Raw genomic sequence first — 19,523 nt, 5'->3', positions numbered from 1 at the left:
GGAGTACTCAAACATTGGGCTTGAAAACTTTCCTGATTTTTTTTCTATTCACCCCGCGAATTCTATTCACCCCGTTTTACGGTACTTTCTTCGCCTTCTCTCTGCTAAGAGCAACTTATTATGGACACTCAATAGAAACTCTACTTGCACGAAATTGCTTTGCTGTATGTTTCATTATTCCATGGAAAATTTTCACCTTAAATAATTGAAGCTATATAGCATATATTTTTTCTTGATAAAAATAAAGTTTATCATTAAAAACTACCAGTATTTTTAACTGAAGACCCAGATTTTTATTGCAATTCGAAAATTAGGGAACATACCTATTTAAGTATTTATCAAATCCCCACATAATATTTATATTAGCCGTACTTGAGCTGAAAGTTTCCGCACTTCAAGGGCGTGTAAGACTTTAAGACTTGTTTAACCATTAACCATAAAATAAAAACAAAGAAATCTATATTTGTCATAGCTGTTCCACTTTCCCTATAAAGTAGGCTTGGGGAAAAAGTGCAAAAATGCACTCATCGCACACTGCCAGCCATACAACTTAGCAACAAAGTTCAAGACTGGTTATCAGGCGCTGGAACTAGCAAAGTACTTCGGACCTGTTATAACTCGTTTTACTTATTTAATTATAGGTACTTACTTACTTTTTCGGCAAACTGGATGGCCTACCTAGGTATAGGTATAGCGGGTAGGTACTTATGCAGGGAGGTTATGAAGACTCCGAATATAATTTTCTTATTTACTTCCATTATAATATTTTTAGCTACGATATTATCTTAACATAGTAGGTTAGTATGAAAATTATCGTAGGCGTTTAATTATTATGTTATTTGGTTTATCACACAAAATATTCGTCAACTTTGGTTAAATTTATTTGTGGTGTGATTCGAAGTAACCACAGGGCTACTTTTACTTTTAAAATTATAGCTAAAAAATTAAAAGAGTACAAATACTCGAGTATTTTTGTATCTGAAAATAGCTTTGTTTATTTTCAAACTGACGTAAAGTTTGTGTAGCACCACCTAGCGATAAAAAGCTGAACTATTATGGTTAACATTTTGAGAGTTTTAGCTATTGTATACTAGATGGCGTTTTGACTACAAAAAAGTTTTAATTGATGAAGTATATTTTATCAAACAAAATTCGGTCAATATCTGATTTTATAATACTACGTAACATGTGTTTATAATCAATAACAAAAACGTTTTATTTGATTAAATAAACCTGCTGATTCCTCGTGCTGTTATAATTAGGAGATTTTAATGATGCAAGACTTGCTTCTAATTACCTACTTACTTTATTATTTTGAAATAATATTTTATCATGTTCGTGACCTATACAGTTATTTCCAGTTCGGAAAAGGACTAGTTTTTATGCTACCTAGTTTTTCTGCCAACCAAACATAATATTACGCCTGTTATACCGAGACGGGTAAGAAACACACCCGCGATTCGCCATCAACAATGAGTCCCATGCAAACAGGGGCGAGCCGATTTCCATAAAGCACTAATAATCCATACTAATATTATAAATGCGAAAGTAACTCTGTCTGTCTGTCTGTCTGTCTGTCTGTCTGTCTGTCTGCTACTCAATCACGCCTTAACTACGGAACCAATTTGCATGAAATTTGGTATGGAGATATTTTGATACCCGAGAAAGGACATAGGCTACTTTTTACCCCGGGAAAATAACGCATTTCCCGGGAAAATTCAGGTGGCGAACGAAGTCGCGAATAATCAATATTATAATGACATTAAATTAACAAAGTTCCGTTGTCATGGCAACTGTTTTAATGGCGGATATGCCTTAGCGACTTAGCGACTTCGTTATATTAAGAGATATAAATAATTTTAAGAATATTTTTCGTGAAAAAAAAAGTATATTTTATATCATCACGCTACGACCAATAGGAGCAGAGTAACAGTAAAAAAGTGTTACAAAAACGTGGAAAATTATGACCCATTCTCTCTTATGTGACGCAAGCGAAGTTGCGCGGGTCAGCTAGTCTATAAATTAATAGTCTATAAATAAATTACAAAATTACCAATAGTTTTTAGCCCGACCGGGGAATCAAACCCGGGACCTGGGAACCTCGTGGTCAGCAGTCGGATACAGTACCGACTACGCCACAGTAGCAGTCAATAGTTAATAGTTTGCCTATTGATTTATTAAACCTAACGTTGTTCCTTTATTGGTAGTGATGAAGGGATATGATGATCGAGCTATAAGAACGATTCGATTATTTTACATTAGGTACATTTAACTATTCTGGCACTATAAACTTTAGCTTCAGCATAGTCAGGTCGATCTACAAATGTTTAAATTAAATTCCGATTATCGGAGCAGCTTGTGCGTTACGGAAACATGTTGCATAGATATTAACACGTAGGGTATAGGTCTGGGTTTCATATCACCATTAAAATATCGTGCTATGTAAAGGCCTTCAGGCAGCTCTAGGACGGCTGTAGAAAATAAATTATAATCAATATTATATTAAACTTCCAAGTTATCTCTATAATACATTATTTACTTTTGTTTACACATAACGATAAAAACAAGGTTACCCAAAATATTATTTTATCATCGTGTGCATTAGATAATAGTCATCATGAAATGATTAATGTAATCCAAACATACGTACATACATACACGAATACCTGTGCCGATTACCACCCGTAGTGAGAATCGATATCGAAGTTCGTATTGTAAAAATCGGCTCATTAATGAATCGATTCAGATAGACATCCTTATCTACGTCGATTGTGATTGGCTGGATATCGTACCGGGAAATTACTATCACGGTTTAAAGCCGCTTGCCGTCTGTCTGCCTCACTGGGTGATGTAAAGCCTTTCTGTGCTGTGCCTTGTCTAGTAATAATACAGTGTGAAAATCGATTTATATTTCGTAAAATTCATAAACAGAAATTAAAGTAAGTCTGACTCCTTTTTTTGTCATTATTATTTGAGTGACAGTATTTCAGAAGCATATTGGATATTCTATATATAAGTTTCATTCAACAAAATCAATATCATTGCGTGTTTATAGAAAATATTCGGCTTTATTAGGTAGAGCTAACTATAACTTCTAATCTAGTACGTCCTATTGATGATTATGGAGGTACCTATTAATTAGAATGACTGCAGAAGACGGCCGAACAAGGATTTTTGGAACTAGTTCAATTCTTTAACAAAAGCTTTAATAGTTAATACCTCTATCATTTATGGTTCTTCCCTTATAATAATATTCTGTTAAACTAATAATTTCCTATTAAAAACCTAAATAATAATTTATTTCTAAATAAGCATCACGCACTCCCAAATAAATATGTCATCATCACCAAGGTGAACCTATGTTACTATTTTAGTATTTTTGTCAATCACGTCATTCAGTCAAATTACAAGATAACTGTGTTTATGAATTCTTAGTTCTTATCACTCAGGCGTGACAAATTAAAAGATAAATATAAATAAACAGTTGTATTTTTCCTAATGTTAGATGAGAGACCATGGATTCTTGAAGCCGAGGCGTGGGTTTGCCACCACTGCTATTCATAGCGGTCAGGACCCGGAGAAGTGGTCCGGAGCCGTTATACCACCCATTGTCACATCCACTACATTTAAGAGATCGGTCAGAGATCACAATGTACGTATAATAACACTGTAAAACTTCAATACTTACCTACTAATACCTACTTACTAGAAATTTCGAAACCCAGATGATAAATTAGTCTAAGGTCCCCAGTAGATGAAAATGGTTATCAAAAACATTCGCAAACAACTCAACTTAAATTGAACATCCAGAAAGATGATTAAGTAGAGCTCCTTATAATTTGAAATGCACGAGACGCAAGTTTATCTAAAGGCGACTCTAAAGATTGGCTTTAACAAATTACTTTCTCCGCAGGGTTACATTTACGGAAGATCTGGAAACCCAACTAGACAAGCTTTGGAAGAATGTCTAGCGAAGTTAGATGGTGGCAAGTACGGCATGGCTTTTTCCTCAGGCCTTGCAGCCACCACCACGATTGTTTCATTACTTAGACAAGGAGATCACATCATTTCCAGTGACGACCTTTACGGAGGCACGAGCCGGCTATTCAGGTGAGAAAGAAAAACAAACGGCGATTATTCCAATAGCATCTTTGGGTTAAATACATAAAACGCATTTTTTGAATTCCTATCTAACTGTAAATCGTATTTTCTAGAGACATAATAAAAGGCCTAGGAATCGAAGTGACGTTCGCCGACTGCACAAAAGCCGAAACTCTAGCGCGTGAAATCAAAAGTAACACAAAGGTTTGTAAAGCATTAAGTATATCAAGTTAAAAGTAGGTAGCTGTGTGTAGGTACTTATTATCTTAATGCTTATGAAATATATAAGCATCTTTACAAAGAGATAAATGAACATCTTTACCACCGAGAAAATAATAAACGTAATGCGTCAACCACGATTGTGACGTAAAGTTCCATTACATTCAATTTCATAACCCATTGGATTACAAACTAAGCAGCTTGTACTATGGTAACCAAATAACTAATTATAATTATCATTCTTATATACTTCTAAATTCAAACTTATATAGATACATTAACAATCAGGCTCAGAACAAATACCTACTCGTGCTCGTCACACAAATATTTTTCCCGGATGGGGTTCGAAATCACCCCACGCGACGTTACGGTTAATGCAGGGAGTTGACAACGTTAACCAATGCGCCAAGCGTGCTGTTTATAAAATAATGTTTCTAATTACAGATGGTATGGGTTGAAACTCCTACAAACCCGATACTTCGGGTCCTCGATATTGCTGGCATATGTCAACTGGTGAAAAGCTTCGGCAGTATCATGGTGGTAGTGGATAACACATTCCTCACGCCGTATTTACAACGACCTCTGGACTTCGGAGCCGATATCGTGATGTACTCGTTGACTAAGTACATGAACGGACACTCGGATGTCGTCATGGGAGCCGCTATTGTCAACAATGATGATATAGCAATAAGGCTACGATTTTTACAAAAAGGTAGTTATTTGTCGTATTAATAAAATATGTAATTTTATAGAATTCGGAGATTTAGCACCAGATGAATTTATAGTAGCCCAGTTAAATTCACGCTAAATCAACGAAAAAAATTTAATATTTTTACTTTTTCAGCTATGGGAGCAGTGCCGTCTCCAATTGATTGTTATTTGGTCACCAGAAGTTTAAAGACATTATCTTTGCGAATGGAACACCACAAGAAGTCGTCCGTAATTATTGCTCAATGGTTAAAGAAACATCCTAAAGTTACAGAAGTCTTGCATCCAGGTAAGAATAACCATTTTTATTAACCTAGTAGCTGACCCGAGCAGCTCTGCTCACGCATTTTTATTCGTTTTTTCTTTCCATATTATATTCCTGTGTCTTAAAACGTAGTGATTATATTCCTGTGTCTTAAACCTATGTACCACATTATTTTATCACATCGTTATATCGTACCTACTGTATTGGTACAAACAGGTGAAATTTAAGCTGCAGAATTTGTCCCACAAGTTCACCAATATTGAGGTTGAGTGCCCGACCTTTTCAACCCGAGAAGTATCCAGTATCTTTTATGTTCATGACATTTTTTTGGTTCCAGGACTGCCAGACCATCCACAGTACAATATCGCTAAACGTCAGACATCAGGACATTCCGGTGTCTTCAGCTTCAGACATACCGGTGGAATAAACGAATCTGAGGCCCTATTGAGTTCCCTAAAAGTTTTCACATCGGCTGAAAGTTTGGGAGGCTTTGAAAGCTTGGCAGAGTTACCGTAAGTACCTTTGACTTACAAACAGTGGAGTAGCTTGGTAGTCTGTGGCACTGGTGTAAAAAATAAAACACAAACAAGGGCCGTCTACACCTTTACTGTAAGCAGAATAAAAAAAATAGTTTGTTGACTGAATTCCGGGGCCCCTTGACCTCAGTCTAGCCATACCCTAGCTAAACCACTGCCTACAAAAGTTCTAACACTGTGATTTTATGAAATGATAATGTTTCTTATATTTCTGTTGTAGGTCCACCATGACCCATTTGTCCGTTCCTGACGAAAAGAAGGCTGAACTTGGCATCACCGACGATCTTATCAGATTATCCGTTGGTTTAGAAGACATAGAAGACCTTGTAGAAGATCTGGACCAAGCCTTCAAAAAAGCATTCTCTTCAACGCAAGAGTACACAGTAAATAAAGTCCCTGCTGATTAAAAAATAACTCTTTATAAAAATAGCATTGCACTCTTTTGAGTTTAAACACGATGATCAAGATTGTTTGGTGGCAGTAATTTCACTTTTTTTTCCTTTACTTATAGAATTGTCACACAGTCTGCACCAAGAAAAATGTTAACTCGTTGTAAATAAAATATTTTTGCTCTTTAATTGTAAGTTATTCATTAAGATTTACTTTTCGTGATAATGTCATACCTACTATTACTTTTGTCAGTCAATAAATTATTATTTTTTGATATTTATCAAATGCTTTTGTTTCATTAACTCTAACAAAGTACTAACCAATATTATTACTTATTATGAACTTAATACCTACTTATTTTTAGGTTTATTTGACGTTCACTAAATAAAGTTCCGATAGCTATATGTAGGTATTTCTAATACATACTCCATCCACATTCTATAAAATATCATTGTTTTATTTGAATAAAAAGGTTGAATAACAGAATTGTATTAATACGCAATACTGGCCAGCGTTAAGCAAAAAATCACCATGCACGCCATTAAATTCTAAAAAAGAAATAGACGATAAAAACTTTATGGCATCATCTGAATTATTTTAGGAAATACGACCAGTAATTTAAAGCTTTTTTTATCAGTTAGGAAAGAGGCTGAAATCGGCTGAATACTTTGGTTATACCTTTGACTTTCACTGCTTCCGTGACGCAGTGGTTTAGGTCACCCAGCCGCTTCCATTGCGTCGGGAGGTCGATTCCCACGAGAGGACAAATTTTTGTGCAATCCACAATAAATTAATTGTTTCGGGTCTGGTTGTACTTTGTGTCCGTTGTTTGTATGTTTGTAAAAGTGGGTATTTTTTCGAGTCTAGTAGACTAATAATTTATGTCCGCTGTTTGTAAAAGTCCTTGGGACACAAGAGCGATTCCTAATGCAGGAGTTGTTGTTCCTATCGTTTAAAACAAAATAGATAACACCTCCCGACGCTCGATTGATATCTCTAGGGTACGTAAGATAGATGATAACTAAGAATGGAGCTCTGAGTCTAACCTTACCACGAATCATCAGCAGAAAAGGGGCTTTAAAAGCCACATAAAACGTCACATGATAATCGTAAGGCCCTAGAGACAAACAATTAAATTAAGATAACCGATCTTCTGCCAATCTACCATTTGGGATGCACGATAAGAGCAGTAACAAGATTATATTACTTAATTACCTGAGCTTGTATATTTGCACACGTTAATAATCCCACACAATGCACTGCGATGACTTAGCATATTTTCTCCGTGTGCAAATTATGTAGTATTTTCGTTATATGTCAAAATGTTTGATTTATATCTATGATAATTTTATTGTAGTTAAATCTGTAATTTTAGAGCAACAATTAATCATAAAAATGTTAATAGTTACTATATCTGAGAGCAGTCGTCAACAGATCTTATCTTGTCAAACAAAAAAGTATTTGCTTTGATTTATTTAAGTGGATGCAGATAAAATACAGATCTATATCAATCTGTATCTCATCTGTCAAATTAAACTACGCTCCACGACGAGCGAAGTCAGAGACTACTACTTAAATATTACTTGATCGGTACTAAATAAGGTTTTGTCAATGTACTACTGTAGACATTTTCAGCGGGAGTTCCATGGATATTATACCAAATTTTTGTCCTTTGGATTTAATTTAAGCACAGGCACCTTTGACTTATTTATATCTCAACAACAAGCCCTATCTATACCCACCTAAATTTACCTAATTATTATCAGGGTCCATACCTAAACTAGGACAGCTGCGGTGTCATGGTGACTTTCAATTTTTCTGTAATAAGGTTACTTATCTTCAAATCAAAGAGCAAACGTTATAAAATATATAAATGCTTTAGTCCTTTGATTTAAGTAATTTACAGTAGATACTTATAAATTTTCCCAAGACCCACTTAAGACTTGTTGTTTATCTTTTTTTTAAGGGACGATGACCATCAGCTGTAATGCCACGATGTTTTCGGTATCCTGTCATTTATCTATAAGTTTAGCCCCCCAATAAAAGTATACGTATCTAATGCTGATATCAACTTTATCATAAATCGTTTGGGTACCGGTAATTGCCGATAAAATTTACCGGCTGGTTAGTGTTGCATCATAGCGATCGGTCAAAGCTAATTAAGAGTTTATGAGTGCTTTTTGAAACCAGCATTAGTTAAACGGCTCCAGTGATTTGCATATAATATGTAGAACAAAGCAACCATTCAAAATTATCATTAATGCTTAATTTAGGTTTACTTGGTAATGTTGATCGGCTTTGTACTGGATAAATGTTTTGACCAATAATAACAATACCGACCACACAACACAACATAGGTACTCCTAAGTCTTCAGAGAGATACTTTCAAACAATTAATTATAAAAGGTAAATGAAATCATTAAGATTTTGGACTAGTGATTAGAAAATATCAATGCGATTGAAACAGGTGCGTTTGTAATTCAAAGACGCAATAAAATCAATTACCTAAGTATGTAAAATTCATCGATTATTCATTTCAGATTCATTGATTCACGATCGTACCAAAAATATAGCCCCTCTTATGTTGTGTATCAAAAGTGGTATTTTTCCCTGCCTATAATGGTCCTATATTCCTATTGTTGTAACAGGATCTCCCCCAAACTCCTCCATCGGTCATGATGCTTGGCAACTTCTTGGTAACCATTCAGATAGGTGTGCAGTAGTCACACACCAGTTTTCTCGGCCTATCTCGACTACTACTTATTAATCGTTGCTTAATTTATTAGTCCTCTTCAATAAAACGTGTATGGTGCAACGGTGAAGGACACGGAACTACAGTTACTGCACACGCGTTGTCGTAGGTTCAATTTTCACACGAGACAGATATTTGACTAATCCACTAAATTATTTATATAACTTTGCATCATAACTTAATAAAAGGATTAACGGACTTTTTATGAGTGATGGTTCAAAAGCCATTATTGCAATTAAAACGTATTTTATTAACTAAGTATTTCATAAGCAACTGGGAAGGTTAAGACTTAGGTTGACAGGTCATACAAGCCATATTATTCTTATACTTATCTTCTATCGAGCATCGGGTGTAAACTGTAATGTATTGAAACCGAACATAAATAAACTGGCATGACATGACAACTGACTTCCATAAAACCATAAAAAGCGGGACCTATCTATGAATATCAGTGAAGGCCGTGGAAAGATCGATACTTGATATTCAGTCGTAAATTTCCATTGGCAAGGTTGCTAAGATCGATTTATTTATCGGTTCAAAACAAGTGGAACACAGACAAAGTTGTGTTGCTGAAATAAATTCTTGTGCTTACTAAGCCTAGTTAATCAATCTTTCAAAGATGACGGTACCTAAATACCTATTAACATTTGCTATAGTCCAACAACCCAGTAGAGTGCCATGACATGCACTATTTGTCCAAACTAAAATAGATGTATCAAACACCGTCACCGTTAGCTGCATAAGCCTACAAATTTTGTATATCTCCGCTAGCCACAAACCTACCATACAAGGCTTTCTATTAAATTGTTGGGATATAGTACCCTTCCTTCCATACCTAAGGATTCATAAATAAGACTTAGGTTACCAGTGAAATTCAGTGCCATAGACATCCGTGCTCCGAGTGTTATTTTTATGCCTGACCTGCCACAGATTCACAAGAGCCTAAGTAATGCAATGGAGAATATCCAAGTATTGTGCACTCGGCTCTGTAAATACACTCCTACGCAGCTAGTTACGCAGTGATCACCGAGATCGCATATCGGTCAAAAGGACACTAAGATAATAATAACCATAGAATATCAAATAAATCTATATCGAATAAAACCCAAAGAATTCTCAAAAACAATTAATAAATCATCAATCACGAAGGAAGTTTTGCACCCCACTTGATGCACAAAACATTTATAATATGCGCGGATGTCACGATAAGAAACACAGGTAGATTTAAAGATATAGTTCAAAGTAATAATACAGCTGAATTTATAAAAATAATGCTTAAAATAATAATTAAACTTGACGGATAAACTTAATGTAATCAAACAACCAGTTTTAATATATTTTCGTCATAAAGGTGTATAATATGTAGGTGACAATAGAACTTTTACTCTATAGTAACGGCAAGAATCGTAAGCATCGTTTTACTTGTAACACCAATAAAATTAGATTAAATCCACAGATTAATCGACAGATAAGTGTTAGACAATAAAAAATCTGATAGATTAACAACTTCTAAAATATAATTTCTTATTATTTCATATTTTTAATACGCACTAATTGCCAAAATCGTGCTTATCGATCTTGCCAGTAACATTAGGTTTATCATTTCTATAATTTCATAAAAATATCGTAATTAATCTACCTTTTAATGACGACAAGACATTACACCTTATTTCCTTTCGTATATTAAATTCGTCACATTGCACCCGCACTTGGGGTTTATAAAACTATTAAGACAATAGTTGTATAGTAAAATTAGTAACTTGAAATATCAAATACAGTGTAAAAATTTTAAACATGACTCTTAGACAGACAAAGCAGTTTTGCCCACCTGACACTTCGTAAAATTAGCTAAGATTAGTCATAGATGTAGGACTGAAGTCTAACTATGTAACTTACTCAGTCACCAGTCTATTTACAAGTTTAAAAAATGTCATCTTGGTATGAGAGTACCACTACAAAATGTTCGCGTTTTCACACACCAGGCACAATCTTTTACAATTTCTTTCAATACGTGCTTAGCGTATTACCGTTACCTATGGGTTGCGAAGTCTTAAAAGACGCATCCTCTCTGATTAAAGAAGAAACATGACTAACAAGCTTGTTCCTGTGCAGATTTTACCAGGTAATGCTCGACAAATTTATATTTATATGCACTTTAATTTAAAATACAAGTATTCAATAATATTCACCTGGTGTGCAAATACTATTAAATCTGTAGAAAACTTTGTACTATGACCAGAACATAGCAATAATTAAAATATTTGGCAGTTAATGAATATAAGACATACACATGAATCAAACTAGTCTGCCAAGTCTTTTTGTTCAAAATACCTTCCTATTAGACATATAAAAAGATTTAGTGGAGTTGCTGCTTCTTTAGCATTTTCGTCCTCAGCATTTATGCGAGATCTGTAATCAAATAATTGAAATATATAATTACACTTGTAACATAAGAATAATAAAGATTTACTTTGTCTTTTTTATCTCAAATCTGCTAAAAAACATAAAAATATTAATTTTATGATATACCTTTTATACTTATTAAAATTATATATCTATCTTATATATATTCCCTTTTATTCATAAACACACTATAAACCTATTTTAGTTAAAAAGCTACTATAATATGTTTTCTCTTTTTCATTTTGTTAAGGAGTAAAAGAAACAAAACACTATAAGCCTTTCATAACTTCATATATTTTTATAAATAAGAGGGATTATCTATATCTTTTATAAAATAATTATAATAAAAAAGTACTTTATCTATTCCACAAAATTATACCTGCTCTTTATGCTGGTAGGCCAAAATATAGCTGGATATTGTTAATTTAACCATGTGTAATGAGTTTTTCTGTATTTATTCTTTTTTTAAATTTCATATTGGTTTAGAATGCTAACATTTTAAAAGAAACCTCCTTTTCTAAGCTTAGCTTGTCTTTAAAGTAATAGAATCAAAGTTTACCTTATTTCTAAACATTTTCTTGCTAATGATCTTAATTTGTCAGTGGTGTCATCTACATGTGGGTATCTTGTAACTGCAAGTAGAGTGTATATCCATTGACCTTAAAAAAATAAGACAATGATTTTAAAAGCAACACAAACATGAGAAAAATAGGTATAGGTGTAATAGTGTATCATATTTATACCAATGTTAATGCAAGATACTAAACAAATTTCCTGTGCCAGGGTACTAATGAAATTTTTAATTTCTGTCTAATTCCAGTCAGTAAAATATTACAATTACTGTATCAACCACATTGTGAATCACTTGGTGACTAAAGAGTGGCCGTAATTTCCTTGCTAACTCTTCACATGAAGCTCTACCGCCTTTCTGAGCTAGTGGTAGATTCAGCAAATGTAACAACTATCTTATCATCATGTATCCTAAATGAATAAATTATTAGCCACGTCAAAGGCCTTTGTGCGGCTTGAACAACTTTGACACTAGATTGACCACTAACCATACAATAAGAAGAAGAAAAAGAAGAAGAATGAATAAATGATTTGATTTTGGTATTAAATAGATTTCAATATTATTATACTATTGATAATTTCTCCCATACCTGTTCGTCTGTCTATTGTGTGTCCTGGTGGAACTGAATCCATCCTTGATGTTAATTTAACTAAACCATCATCTATAATAGCCTGTGACACTCCAACAACATGAGTCATTGTAGGTTCTTCATTATCAAACAATACTTCCCAGTCCTTCACCCGGAATTTAGTTTTTTCCACATCCTTGATGGCAGTTGGCAACAAGTCCCTTGCTTGCATCTTATTTATATACATGCGGACGTTTGAGAAGTCCGCTACTTGAATGTTTTGCCACTCAATAGTAGGCTTCAAGGTGACTGGAGCAGGTGCTTTTACTATCTAAGGGTAAGAAGACATTTAAAATGAAATTTATATACAAATACCTAATTAAATCTACATATTAAACAACGCACACTTACTTCTACAAAATTGGGAGCCCCCTTTTTACTCAGCTTTTGATGCAACTTTTCGTAATCACATTCCAAAAGTGAATCATATTGAGCACGCTCTTTTATAACTTTTAATAGGTATTCTTCACCATTCGATGGAATTTCTTTTAGTTGCACACCAGAACTCAATTGGAAGCAGCGTGATGAAGAAACATCTTCTTCGAAGTCAAATTTATCCTTTTTGAATATACATTTTTTTCGTGACATTGTTATGATTTCTTAGTAAATTAATCTACATGATCTTTTCTACAATAATAATAACAACATTACAATAATTATTTCATTGTTTACATACGATAGGTAATATCTGCAAAGACCGGCCTTCCATAAACAGTTAGACAGATGTCAGATGTTTTGTCACTTGCCACAGATTTATCAAAAAATCACTGGGTATCCTTTTTTTTAGTCTGTGGACATCATAGTATGACCAACAGACCAACCTGGCCAACACTCAATTTAAAATAAATTGTGCTCTCAGCCCATTTCGTTCCGACTCACGATAGATCAAAATAGATTTTTCACCACGGACGAATTCTATAACACGTTCATGCTCTCCATACATATACGGTCAACCTAATGATTTGTAGTATTTCGGACCGATCTTACGCCAATATATCATATACATTGGCGTACATATCTACATATTTTTCTTGTTACAGACTTCTCAGAGACACTTTTGAAGAAAAAATCAAGTAGGGTACTTTCACTTTTTAGCTATCATCAAATGTTTTTTGTTCTAAGTCGGTTTTTGTTGTTGTTATAATTTTTCCTACATGGATTTGTCGATCTTGTTGGTTTGGTTGGGTTAGTTGGGTGTTGGACAGTTGGACGAATGTTAAGAATCTGACTACTATCGATCGTTTGAGGATTGAGGAATGGCTGCTGGCTGCTCTAACTCGGTAGTTTGATTGATTGTCTGTCAAACAAATAATACCACCACTGTGTATATCAATTTGAGTTTTATGGTTTGCTGATCTATTTTTACAGGTTTTAAGACCATCACATTGTTATTAAACACTAGTTGGAGGGTTGGATAATGTCTAGTTCAAGTAATATATCGCAATCAACTTATTCTCCATCGGAACCCGAAACACCGCAAGTAAGACAATCTAAGTTTTTTAAATAATATAATTATTAATCAAAACAAAGTCTTCATGCTATGAGTATAATTGAGATTTGAGAATAAAATTCTCAAATCTCAATTCTCACTCATTTTACTCAGATTTTTGACTACATAAGTAAGTACATACGTGGGCAGTGGTTATTTATCTTTTCTTTCTGATTCTTTTTATGTATACCACAATATTTATAAATATAGAAACACTTATATTTGTTTATTGGTTGTCTGGTTGCTTGCTTGGTTTCAAATTAGATTATTCTACAAGATATTATTATGTTATCTTCCTATGGATTTTGATGCATTTATTTGTTATTTGTTATGTATCTTCAACAAGAAAAACACTTTACGATAACAGAATTACATGCAATGTGAGAAAAAAATTAAGTGCTTTCTCAATTACAGGAGATTACAGCATTCAATTTACATTACATTTTACATTTACACCTTAATTTTATCATTAACTATTTTTTATTATTTTAAGAGTTATTTATTTTATTACTTGCTATGATAGATGTGAGTAAGTGATAGTATATACTGTAAGAAATATATTAATGAAGGTATGTAATATGTACTCTCAAATAAGTAGTAGATTTTTCATTAGTAATAGAGAAGTTACAGTAATTTAAACTTACTTAGGTACTATAACTTAAAGTATAACTAGGTACACTATAAAACAAACAAAAAAAACAGTTGATATTTAAAACTCTCCTGTTACTAGGTAGTCTCTTTGGTATTCCAAGGTACTAATTATATTGATGTAATTTTAGGGCACTACACAGAACCGAATCCAAAACTTTGATCATGCAGACCTTGGTCTTGCTATTGAGAACTCTTTAAAGAGTGCGCAGAAAGAACATCAGAAAAGGATTCAAGCTTTGAGAAAAGAATTAGACTACTTGAAGTCTACTGAATGGGAGTTTGAATTTGAAAAAGGATTTGTACAGTAACAGTATTAAGAAAACAAAATGACTTCTTTCATTAAGTCTATTTATTCTTATTTTTTTCCAAGTAGTGACAAAACTGATGAGTATAAGGAACGATTTTTATCTCAAGAACTATCAAATTTAGAAAGTGATGAGCTAGAAACAGCTCATGAGAATGATCCTAGTACACCTCAAAAAGGCAGAGATGCTGTTTCTTATCAAAGGACAGGTATATTTTTCTCTTTGTTTTGTATTTGAAAACCAATAAGTAACTTTATATTAATCATCATGTCATTCAAATTGTAACCAATCCCAATTATAATATAACTACTACTTGCAGATACACAAATGTCAGGTTTCTGAGGGAATAAGGCCCACCACCTTTTTTGTATAATGGTAGCATTTAGGTTACCTTATCTTTTGTATGAGTTGTAGTTGTTGTAATTTTTAACATACTGTGAACAATTTCATACATATAAAGTTTTAACTATGTTGTTAACTTTCAGGTATAATTACATACATTGAGAATAATACAGTCCTCATAGATGGAATGTTATTCTTTGATAAGTCATCATGTAAGATAAAATTACAAATTAAGGACAAAGTTCTATATGTCTGCCGTAAGGATGAAAGTGACGCAATGGTTGTGGTGAGGATAATTGAAAACCAGGGAATATATTGGGGTGATCCTGAAGATGCTGTTGAAGAGAACACATTTAAAGTGATAGAGCATGTTTTTGTGGGACAAGTTGAATACAGACAGGACCGAGCTGTGGTTATTAAAAACTCAAACCTAGAATTTGATCTTGATAAAGTAACAGCCACATTTATTCCCATTGAAGGTGACTGGTTGGAAATACTATGCAAAGTTCAATTCAATGATGATAATCCCATGAATATCTCCTTAGATGAGGTGATCATTTATATTGTTCATATGAAATGGCTAACTGTAATCTGTAATCTGGGCGATCATGTATCTAAGTTGGCAACTGTTTGAAAGTCAATATGCTGTACACTGTTTCTAAATTTTTCCCTTAGATTGTAGTGATACGATGAATGTTACGAGAAAGCAGCAATGTATTGAATAGTGACCATCAACTTGATGCTATATTCAGGCTGTTACAAATATGCAAACTACGTTATAATCGATGTGTAAGTGCGAGCGAAAGACTCCAATAAAATGACATGACTTTGTTTGCATGTTTAAAATGGCCCGAGTATAGTTGGCAACTGAGATATGTAACTTGTATTACATACTTACTAATTCAGGATGGAGCTGACAAAGCTTCTATGGCAGACATGACATGCAATTTCGTCTCTCTGATTTTAGGTAGTGGAGGTACTGTCATTCAAGGCCTTGAGGAGTAAATGCGTAGAGGCAGTCATAACAGAATGGACAGGAGAGAGTGGAATATGTAGTAAAATCTATTACTTTAACAAACACTGTATTGTAAATGACACAGTACCTAGTGTTGGTTCTGGGGTTGGTAAAAATAACTGTAATATTTAATAACTTATAACATAAAATAATGTTTAGATTTGACACCAGCTAATAAGTAATGAAATGCCTAAACAATTATATTGATTGAAAATAAATAATAATGAAATGTAACAAGTTACTATGCTTATAATGGACACAGTTTGCTAAATAGGATTAACAAAAGGATAACTTCAATTTTCATGCTCTATTTTTTTGCTAGGCAGTAATTCCTTTTGTTACAAAATGCCATTACCATTTCAGGTTTTTATAGAAGTAATAGAAAGTAATCAAGGAATATATACATGGAGAGTGATAAGAATGGAAATAAAAAAAATGAAGAGTTTTCTAGAGTCAAATCCAATTGTTCTAGATGATGATATAGAAGATAAAAGTTTAGCTGTAGAAATTAAACACAATATTGAGGTTACATACCCTTTGAAGTTCGACAACGTGAAATTTCTGCAAAATCCATCTACTAACTTAAAGATTCAAAACAATGGTGATGAACACATTTTGCTTTTTAAATGGGTAATACTTTGTAAAAAAAGAGACTCTCAAATTAGCGTAAGCCCTTTTCTAACAAAACCAAGAAAGATTAATCCTGGGGAGAGCTTTAATCTAACCATCAAATGCAATCCTAAATTCTTTGGGAGAAATAAAGAACATTTGATACTTATGTTCAGAGGATTTCAAGTGGACAGATTTATTGAAATAAATATTCAGATTAACAATTTAGATGGAGTAACAAAGTACGCTAGTTCTGAAACCCCTTTCAGAACTGAATTAGAAAAGCTAACAATGTTGAAAAATATAAGAAATGATGCTGGTAGAACAATTCTGGCCGGTGAGAAATTGCAAAGGACACCTAACTTTATTTCTGTAAGATTGGGGCTTTACCCTGTCCCACAGAAAGTTTGGAATGCAGTATTAGGTGATCCAAATGAGACCGTACTCAGCATAGATTTTAATAAGATAATTTCTAGAATCGAGACCAAACTTCCTTGTCTAATGCAACCTTTAAATATTAATAATTACACAGACAGATGGCATACTCTTCTATACATGGAAGAGGTTCAGGCGCACATAAACATGAGAATCTATGATATTGAAAAAGGTTATTTAATTCATTGTCAACAATACCTTGGTATCGAAGTGAACGGACTGGCAGAAAAGAGGCCATCACTCATGGAGGGAGACCAAGTTATTGTAAAAAATATTTGGGATAACGAATTGCCTTCTTATGAAGGAATTATTCATTCAATTAAAGGTTCCTTGGTATTAATGAAATTTCATCCACTTTTTCATGAAACATATTCGGGCAGTGATGTGTCAATACAGTTTCAAGTCCATAGATCTGTATTTAGAAGGGCACATCATGCGATTAATTTGGCTATTTGTAATTTAGGTGCAGATGTCTTGTTTCCGAGTCGTATCATCCAGACTGCATCGTTTCAAATACCCAAAAACAAGTTGGATGAGATCGAATGGTATAATAAATGTATAAATGATGGGCAAAAAGCAGCTGTCAAAAATATTCTATTGGGAGAGTGTCAGGCCATGCCCTACTGCATTTATGGGCCACCCGGTACCGGAAAAACTATTACAGTTATAGAAACAATCTTGCAGATAATTACTCTGAGACCTGATAGCAGAATTTTAGTTGCTGCACCATCAAATAGCGCAGCAGATTTAATTGCGGAAAGGTTATTGCAATATAAACACTTATTTTCTAATTCAATTGTAAGAGTTATTGCAAACCATTTAGTTAACTCTGATAACATTCCTGACATAGTGAAGCCCTACTGTGCTACAGTTAATATAGCTAGGGAAGAGACAGGGGAGTCAATGCATGAGGTGATGAATGGTATTAATATAAAGGTGGCTGCTTCTTACATCGCTAGACATCGAATCTGTATCGGGACTTGTTGTGGCCTCGGTGTCTTGGCTACGTTGGGATTGCCTAAAGGTCACTTTACCCATGTAATAGTGGATGAAGCCGGACAAGCTGTAGAGCCGGACTCTATGATTCCGTTAACTTTTATTGACAAAAAGCACGGCCAAATCATTCTTGCCGGCGATCCGATGCAACTTGGACCTTGTGTTATGTCCAAGTATTGCAAAGATTTTGGCTATGATAAGTCTTTTATGGTTAGAATACTGGAAACATTTCCGTACCAGAGAGACTACCATGCCTATGCAAAAGGATTTAATGAAAAATTAGTCACACGGCTATCAGAAAATTACAGATCATTAGAAGAAGTTATAGCTTTGCCGAGTGAAATGTTTTATGACTCGACTTTAGTAGCAAAATTCAATCGGAACACGCCTATGGTCGAGAGATTGTTAGATGTGGTTTCTGAGATATTTGAAGTCAGAGAGGATATTAAAACCGGAGGTATATTTGTTCATGGTGTTAAGGGTAATAATACAAGATCAGAGGACAGCCCTTCGTGGTTCAATCCTCAGGAAGCCTCCATGGTAGCTCTAACTGTTTGTAAGCTCTTTAAGAAAAATGTATCTCCAGATGAAATAGGCATTATAACGCCCTATGTAGCCCAGGTAATTTATGGTATCTGAACTAATAATATGTATCTGTTACGTCGTATTTACTTAAGTTGTAACAATTTCCAATTTATTTTATTGCAGGTTAAATATATTCGTCTTTTATTCGATGCAATGGGATTGCCGCGCCCAAAAATAGGAAGTGTCGAAGACTTTCAAGGGCAAGAGAGACCTCTCATTATTTTATCAACTGTGAGGACTACAGAGTCTTATATTATTGAAGATCAGAGGCTTGCATTAGGATTTTTAAGAAATCCTAAAAGATTAAATGTTGCATTGACAAGAGCTCAGGTTGCAGTATTACTATTTTGTGACCCGCATTTGCTTTCATGCGACCCACTGTGGCAAAAAGTTATAAATAATGCATGTAAAAGTAATAAATATATGGGATGCAGCTCACCCTTTACATCTGAAAACAATGATAACAAGGATACTTTGAATAAAGAATAAGGATTTTGTAATATACATGACTTTTATTATAGGA

General features: G+C 33.9%; 3 protein-coding genes across 5 annotated transcripts; 2 read left to right on the top strand and 1 right to left on the bottom strand.

The window, feature by feature from the left end:
- The first annotated feature begins 2,829 nt into the window (after window positions 1-2,829).
- Window positions 2,830-6,499, top strand: LOC142976722 (cystathionine gamma-lyase-like). Its single transcript, XM_076120280.1, has 8 exons — window positions 2,830-2,939; window positions 3,506-3,652; window positions 3,914-4,110; window positions 4,215-4,305; window positions 4,765-5,032; window positions 5,165-5,317; window positions 5,631-5,805; window positions 6,050-6,499. Exons 2-8 carry the CDS (start codon window positions 3,506-3,508, stop codon window positions 6,234-6,236), a joined length of 1,218 nt encoding a protein of 405 aa, XP_075976395.1. The 5' UTR covers window positions 2,830-2,939; the 3' UTR covers window positions 6,237-6,499.
- Window positions 6,500-9,205: 2,706 nt separating this feature from the next.
- Window positions 9,206-13,306, bottom strand: LOC142975562 (gem-associated protein 2-like). Its single transcript, XM_076118498.1, has 4 exons — window positions 12,925-13,306; window positions 12,535-12,844; window positions 11,934-12,033; window positions 9,206-11,380 (listed from the first exon to the last, which is right to left on the bottom strand). The coding sequence occupies exons 1-4, from the start codon at window positions 13,159-13,161 to the stop codon at window positions 11,272-11,274; spliced, it is 756 nt and encodes a 251-aa protein (XP_075974613.1). The 5' UTR covers window positions 13,162-13,306; the 3' UTR covers window positions 9,206-11,271.
- Window positions 13,307-13,715: 409 nt separating this feature from the next.
- On the top strand, window positions 13,716-19,502 carry LOC142975545 (putative RNA helicase armi). Of its 3 annotated transcripts, XM_076118469.1 has the most exons (7): window positions 13,720-13,853; window positions 13,942-14,053; window positions 14,842-15,226; window positions 15,504-15,910; window positions 16,328-16,480; window positions 16,739-19,036; window positions 19,124-19,502. In XM_076118469.1, the coding sequence occupies exons 3-7, from the start codon at window positions 15,040-15,042 to the stop codon at window positions 19,487-19,489; spliced, it is 3,411 nt and encodes a 1,136-aa protein (XP_075974584.1). In that variant the 5' UTR covers window positions 13,720-13,853; window positions 13,942-14,053; window positions 14,842-15,039; the 3' UTR covers window positions 19,490-19,502. The 3 variants fall into 3 exon arrangements, with proteins under 3 accessions (XP_075974600.1, XP_075974584.1, XP_075974592.1); XM_076118477.1 differs by lacking the exon at window positions 13,720-13,853 and having other exon boundaries at window positions 13,879-14,053; XM_076118485.1 differs by lacking the exons at window positions 15,504-15,910; window positions 16,328-16,480; window positions 16,739-19,036; window positions 19,124-19,502 and having other exon boundaries at window positions 13,716-13,853; window positions 14,842-15,041.
- Window positions 19,503-19,523: the final 21 nt, after the last annotated feature.

The sequence above is a fragment of the Anticarsia gemmatalis genome, chromosome 1, assembly GCF_050436995.1.
Source record: "Anticarsia gemmatalis isolate Benzon Research Colony breed Stoneville strain chromosome 1, ilAntGemm2 primary, whole genome shotgun sequence".
NCBI classification, from domain to species: domain Eukaryota; kingdom Metazoa; phylum Arthropoda; class Insecta; order Lepidoptera; family Erebidae; genus Anticarsia; species Anticarsia gemmatalis.
The sequence above is the reverse complement of the archived record's forward strand: the minus strand, read 5'-3'. Positions and strand labels throughout refer to the sequence as shown.